Raw genomic sequence first — 6000 nt, forward strand, 5'->3', positions numbered from 1 at the left:
TATGTAAATATTAAGATGATATCATTACATCTCAAATAGGAATGTATTTAATTATTTTAATTTTAATAGGAATCTTTAAAGTATTATTTATTTATTTCAAAACTGATAAATAAACAAACAAGCAAATAAATAAATAGTACATGTGTCAATAATGTAACGCAATTAAATATGTAAATATTAAGATGATGCCATTACTAACATTTACATTTAAAATAGGAATTTATTTATTTAATTTATACATTTTATTTTAATAGGAATATTTTAACTATTTATTCTTTAATAGGAATATTTACATATTTAACTGTTACATCTCAAAAAGGAATGTATTTATTTAATTATTTATTCATTTGTATTTTAATAGGAAGCTTTAATGTATTATATATTTCTTAGAAAACTGATAGATAAAAAATAAATAAATAGCACATTTAAGACTGTTAATAAACAGAGGTAGGATAGAAGACTAATTGCAATTAAATACGCAAATATTAAAATGATCCCATTACTAACAGTTCAATTTCAAATAGGAATTTATTTACTTCTTATATACTATTTATACTTTTTTTTTAAAAGCATTTTATTTTAATAAGATTATCTTATATAAGCACACGACTAAAATCGTCAGCCTCTAAAATGTTCTTTCACAGAAATCGGAGAACCTTCTAGAAGTGGTTTACGTGTTTTGAAGACTCAGACCTTTCCGATACGTTTGCCCTCCACCTTCAAGGCCTTCATCTTGGAGAAATAATGGTAGTATGTGACGACATAAGTGATGACGGACTTCTCATCGGGATGGTCTACGCTGATATCTGCACACAAAGAAGTCAAGTCAAGTCAGCTTCATTTAACAATATAGACTGTTTCACAGCAGCTTTACAGTGATAATAGGAGATTACAGTAGCAGAGTGTTTAGGCTTTACAGCAGCTCTAGAATAAACTTATTGTCCAGATAAAGTTAGTTTTGATTGATTCACTTCCGTTTGCATTAGTTATTAACTTAGCGGCCGCTAACACGACATCGTTTTAATTCATTCGCACGACAACAGTGTTTAGTGGCTTAGGAACGCAAACCTTGAAACAGGGTCCATATTACATGTTTAGTCTATAGGTGTGCGCGTTTGAATATACTGTATGTGCGCAGGCGTGTAGTCTTTCTTTAAAATTGACCTCAACTACCTGTCTGGCCTTAAAAATTAATTAAACTGAATTTTTTGTTGCTTCCATGTGAACTGGAAGAAAGAGTGTGAGTGTGTGTTTGCTTTCGCACCGGGTAGTTCTAGGAACTAGCCATCATGGTGGTTCCCCGAGAACTAATGGTTGTCCTCGGAACATTTTCCTGGTTGCGTTCGCACCGCTAGTAGGAACCAAGCGTGCCGCACAAACCCTGAAAAGTGAAGCTAAAGCGTCTCGATCGCCCCCTGGTGGCTGGTCCTAGTATAGGTCATAAGCCCCGCCTCCCCGTGTTATTCAGCGGGACTTGAGACCAACTAAACAATTTAATTCCACTTATTTCTGAAGGTGGTTTCTGTCATTTACTGTAGTTTTTATCACGCTGATGTAAATTCAAGTGTATGTTTTTAAAATAAGTTTGTTTTTAGTTAGTTATTTGATGCTATAAAAACGGTGGTGTGACGTCATGATTGACAGCTGTGATTGACAGGTTCTCTGAGTGAAGTAGTCACTGAAGCACCAACAGACTTTTTTTCGGGATCTTCGGAGGACTGAGGAGATTGGAGCTTTAAATTTAATATCTAAATTTCTATAATTAATTATTTCACACCGAGAGTGAGGGGGCGGGGCCTTGATTTCGCGGCTTTACTTCCTGCTCACGACTGCGCAGGTCTGTTCCCGAGATCGCCACTGCGCAGACTCAAGCCCAAGATGTCAGCGCCATATCAGGACACTGGCGGCTTCACTTCTCACCAATATATATGCTATAATCCGTGTGTTTACACAGCCTTTTTAAAAATGGCGTGTGCTGGTGTTTCACGTGTGTTCGGCCAATCAGCGAACACTAACGTCACTGTAGTTCCTATAGCGCTGGTTTAGACCGACTCTGAAGGAGGAGTAAATTAGTAAATTGTGAAAGCCTCTCATGAGGTCCAGGACGGGCTTTTACCTTCAGGGTCCAGGAGTTTGGTGAGACCCAGGTGTTGCTCGGCCAGGTTGAAGGCGTTCTGCAGATTGTAGTGAGCGTTGGACTTCTTCAGTTTGTCGAAATCAATCAAGTCTGGCCTGGAAAGATCAAAAGCATTGAGATATTAAGGATATTACGAATGCAAAACAGAGCTTTTGATGAAGGTGAGCTTAATCTCTCAGTGGTGTGAAGTATCGGAGTAAAGGTAATTACTGTACTTAAGCATCGTTTTGGATACTTACTACAAATATATTAGCAACTTTTACTCTCTACATTTAATAAGTAAATGTATTTTCACTCGTAGGTGTCGAGGACTAGTGCATCTTTGACCCTACGTTCAGTATGAGTTAAATACTTAAGTACTGTTAAAATCAGATACTCTAAGACTTTTACTTGAGTCGTATTGAAATTGGTGACTTTTAACTTATAATGGAGTCGTTTTCACTGTAAGGAATCTGTACTTTTACTCAAGTCGTATTGAAATTGGTGACTTTTAACTTGTAATGGAGTAATTTTTGCTGTAAGGAATCTGTACTTTTACTCAAGTCGTATTGAAATTGGTCACTTTTAACTTGTAATGAAGTCATTTTTGCTGTAAGGAATTTGTATTTTTACTCAAGTCGTTTGAAATTGGTGACTTTTAACTTGTAATGAAGTCATTTTTGCTGTAAGGAATTTGTATTTTTACTCAAGTCGTTTGAAATTGGTGACTTTTAACTTGTAATGGAGTCATTTCACTATAAGGAATCTGTACTTTTACTCAAGTCGTATTGAAATTGGTGACTTTTAACTTGTAATGGAGTCATTTTCACTATAAGGAATCTGTACTTTTACTCAAGTCGTATTGAAATTGGTGACTTTTAACTTGTAATGAAGTCATTTTCGCTATAAGGAATCTGTACTTTTACTCAAGTCGTATTGAAATTGGTGACTTTTAACTTGTAATGAAGTCATTTTCGCTATAAGGAATCTTCTGACCTGTTTAGTTGGCTCAAAGTTCATTAAAACAACCATTTCAAAAGCTGAAGTGATTTTCTTTTTTTTATATTATAGTTAGAATATGTATAACTCAGTGTTTTAACAAATTGAAAAAGCTGAATAATCGTTCCAAACGTACTGATTAGTCGGCGAAATAATCGACGATTAGTCGATTAATCGTTCTAATAATCGTTAGATTAATCGATTATCAAAATAATCGTTTGTTGCAGCCCTAGTGTCATTTTTGCTGTAAGGCATCTGTACTTTTCCTCAAGGATGGTTTTCAAGTACTCTCTACACCTGCTGAATCTGGTACCTGGTACTCTCTACACCTGCTGAATCTGGTACCTGGTACTCTCTACACCTGCTGAATCTGGTACCTGGTACTCTCTACACCTGCTGAATCTGGTACCTGGTACTCTCTACACCTGCTGAATCTGGTACCTGTGTTTGTGAATGAGGGCATTGAACGCCATGCCATCACGCCAGCTGGTGGTGAAGTTGTGGATGTTGACGTTGGGATATCTGTGAAGCACAAACGAGAACGGTCAGACATTAAGAACGCCAGTATGTTTAAGTCTTTGCTCTGGATATTCACCCACCCTGCGGTCTTCATCTGACACCACAGAAGAAGAGCGTCCTTGGCCGAGCGTTTCTCTTTATTATCTTCCGTCTCCACACTGATGTCTTGGATCTGTTACACAAATGATAACACGACAAGATGTTTCGTGCTTTTATTTTGCCATAATGTGAGGAAAATCAAAACGCTATTAAGGGTTTTAAAACTCTGGTCTGGGGAAAGGTTTAAATAAAATAAATAAATAAATAAAAATGTGTTCAAATAAATAAATAATACATCTAACAGTACAGTACTATAATGAGTAGAAAACTAAATATTTTTCTGTATAATAAATAAATAAATGATTCCAACAAAAAATGGTTTAAGTAAATATATAAATATAAATAAATAATACATATAAGAGTGTTATAGTGAGTAGGATTTTTAAAAATAAAATAATAGAAACTCAATATTTTCTATATAAATAAATAAAAATCTGTTAAAATATATTTAAAAATTTGATAAAAAATATATAGTAAAAATGTGTTTAAATAAATGAATAATATATAAATAAAAAGTTCAAGTAAATAAATAAATATTTAAAACTAAAATAAATAATACATCTAAGAGTAAGTACAGTGTTATAGTTTGTAGGAAAAAGGTGTTATAAAGTAATAAAAACTCAATAATTTCTTTATTAATAAATTAAAAAATTAAAATGAACTAAAATATATATTAAAAAGTATTAAAATATATATTTTTTTAATAAATTAAGAATATATAAATATAAATTAATACACAAATAAAGAAATAAAATTAATATATATTTTTAATTTTTAAATTTTACATTTTTAAAAATATATAATAAAAATGTGTCTAAATAAATAAATTATATATAAATATAAATAAATAAAACATCCTAATAAATATGTTAATATGTTCTATATAAATAAATAAATAAATAAATAACAAAAATCCCCCCCCCCCCAAAAAAAAGGTTTAAGTAAATATAAATATAAATAAATAATACATCTAAGAGTCTACAGCAAGTGTGACAAAGTAATAGAAACTTTTAGAAATAGAAATATTTTACACATTTATAACATAAATCTTTGACAGTATAAATAGCGGTGTGACTGTGTGTACCTGGAAGCGGAGGATGATGGTCCAGATGAGTCCGAGCGTGAGCCGGTGGTTCCCGTCCACGATGTCATGTGACCCCATGTTCTCCAGGTGCACGCGCTGCTCCTTGAGGAACTGCAGGGCTTTATCCACGTTCTCCAGGCAGTGGATCCGCATGCGGCCCTTCGTCGGCTTGGGCTGTGGAGGAATCGGATCATGTGCATGAGTTATCAGGCTTTTAACACCTCTGGAGCTCTTCGCTCACTCTTGGCCGAATATTTTTACATTGTTTTTTATTAAAACATTTTCTTCATTGGAATAGTACAAAACTTGGTGAAGGTTTTGGCACTTGCTATGTGAACACACAAAAAATATCATGGACATGATTGGAACAGGTTAAATGGTTCTGAAAACAATAGTCACACTTGTGATCCTCTCATTGGATATGAATGGGAGACGGATTTCCTCTAGTGGAAGCGTTTGGTACTGCAGCCAAACACACTCTCACTGAAAGATCATTTTTTGAGATATCAAGCTCAAATTTAGGACACAAATTGTTTAGATTTATGGCTTTGATTTTCTCACAGTTTTAGATTAAAACTGAAAATAAAAATATATATTTCATATAAAAATTGAAAATAGTATTTTTGCACATTTTTCATAACAATAAACGTAAAATTCAATTAAGTTCACTTTTTAAAACCTTTTTCACTTCAGCGATAATCTGCCAAGTGTCGTCTTTGAAAAGAGATCAAACTTGAGTCTGTCGCTCTAAAGCACTCAAGATTTACCACAGTTTAAGCTGGACATTAAATGTTCAGGTCTATGCTCAAAAAGTGAATAAATGGATTATAAATACAGTGTAAATATAATTTAGTACCATGAAATCCTTTAAAAATACAAAATATTATATAAAAACATTATGGAACTAAAATAAAGTACATTAACTTCATTGAAATAAAAAAAAAATTATAATTAGAGAATAGTTCGGGAGGGAAAGGGTTAACAGGGATATATCCAGTGCAGAAACCAGTAACCCGACCCGTCAGACTCGGCACAGCGTGAGTTAATGATGCAGGGGCTTTTGTTCCCGTCGCTCCTAAAGACAGGTTCATCGGCTATTTTTCTTTCTGACACTTTCAGGAAAAAGAAAAGGTCTCACAGGAAAGGCTTCTGTCAAATAATATGATATATTAAACGCCTCGGG

General features: G+C 33.6%; 1 protein-coding gene across 3 annotated transcripts in view; it reads right to left on the reverse strand.

Moving 5' to 3' along the window:
- Window positions 1-6000, reverse strand: part of sptbn1 (spectrin, beta, non-erythrocytic 1) — a 109421-nt gene that overhangs the window by 38729 nt on the left and 64692 nt on the right. For all 3 annotated transcript variants that reach the window (XM_082155721.1, XM_082155722.1, XM_082155723.1), the window contains 5 exons: window positions 4818-4991; window positions 3715-3806; window positions 3557-3637; window positions 2117-2232; window positions 694-806 (listed from right to left, as the gene is read on the reverse strand). In XM_082155721.1, the coding sequence (XP_082011847.1) occupies window positions 694-806; window positions 2117-2232; window positions 3557-3637; window positions 3715-3806; window positions 4818-4991 (576 nt within the window). The remainder of the gene's footprint in view (window positions 1-693; window positions 807-2116; window positions 2233-3556; window positions 3638-3714; window positions 3807-4817; window positions 4992-6000) is intronic.

This window comes from Leuciscus leuciscus, assembly GCF_965113295.1.
Source record: "Leuciscus leuciscus genome assembly, chromosome: 23".
Lineage (NCBI taxonomy): Eukaryota > Metazoa > Chordata > Actinopteri > Cypriniformes > Leuciscidae > Leuciscus > Leuciscus leuciscus.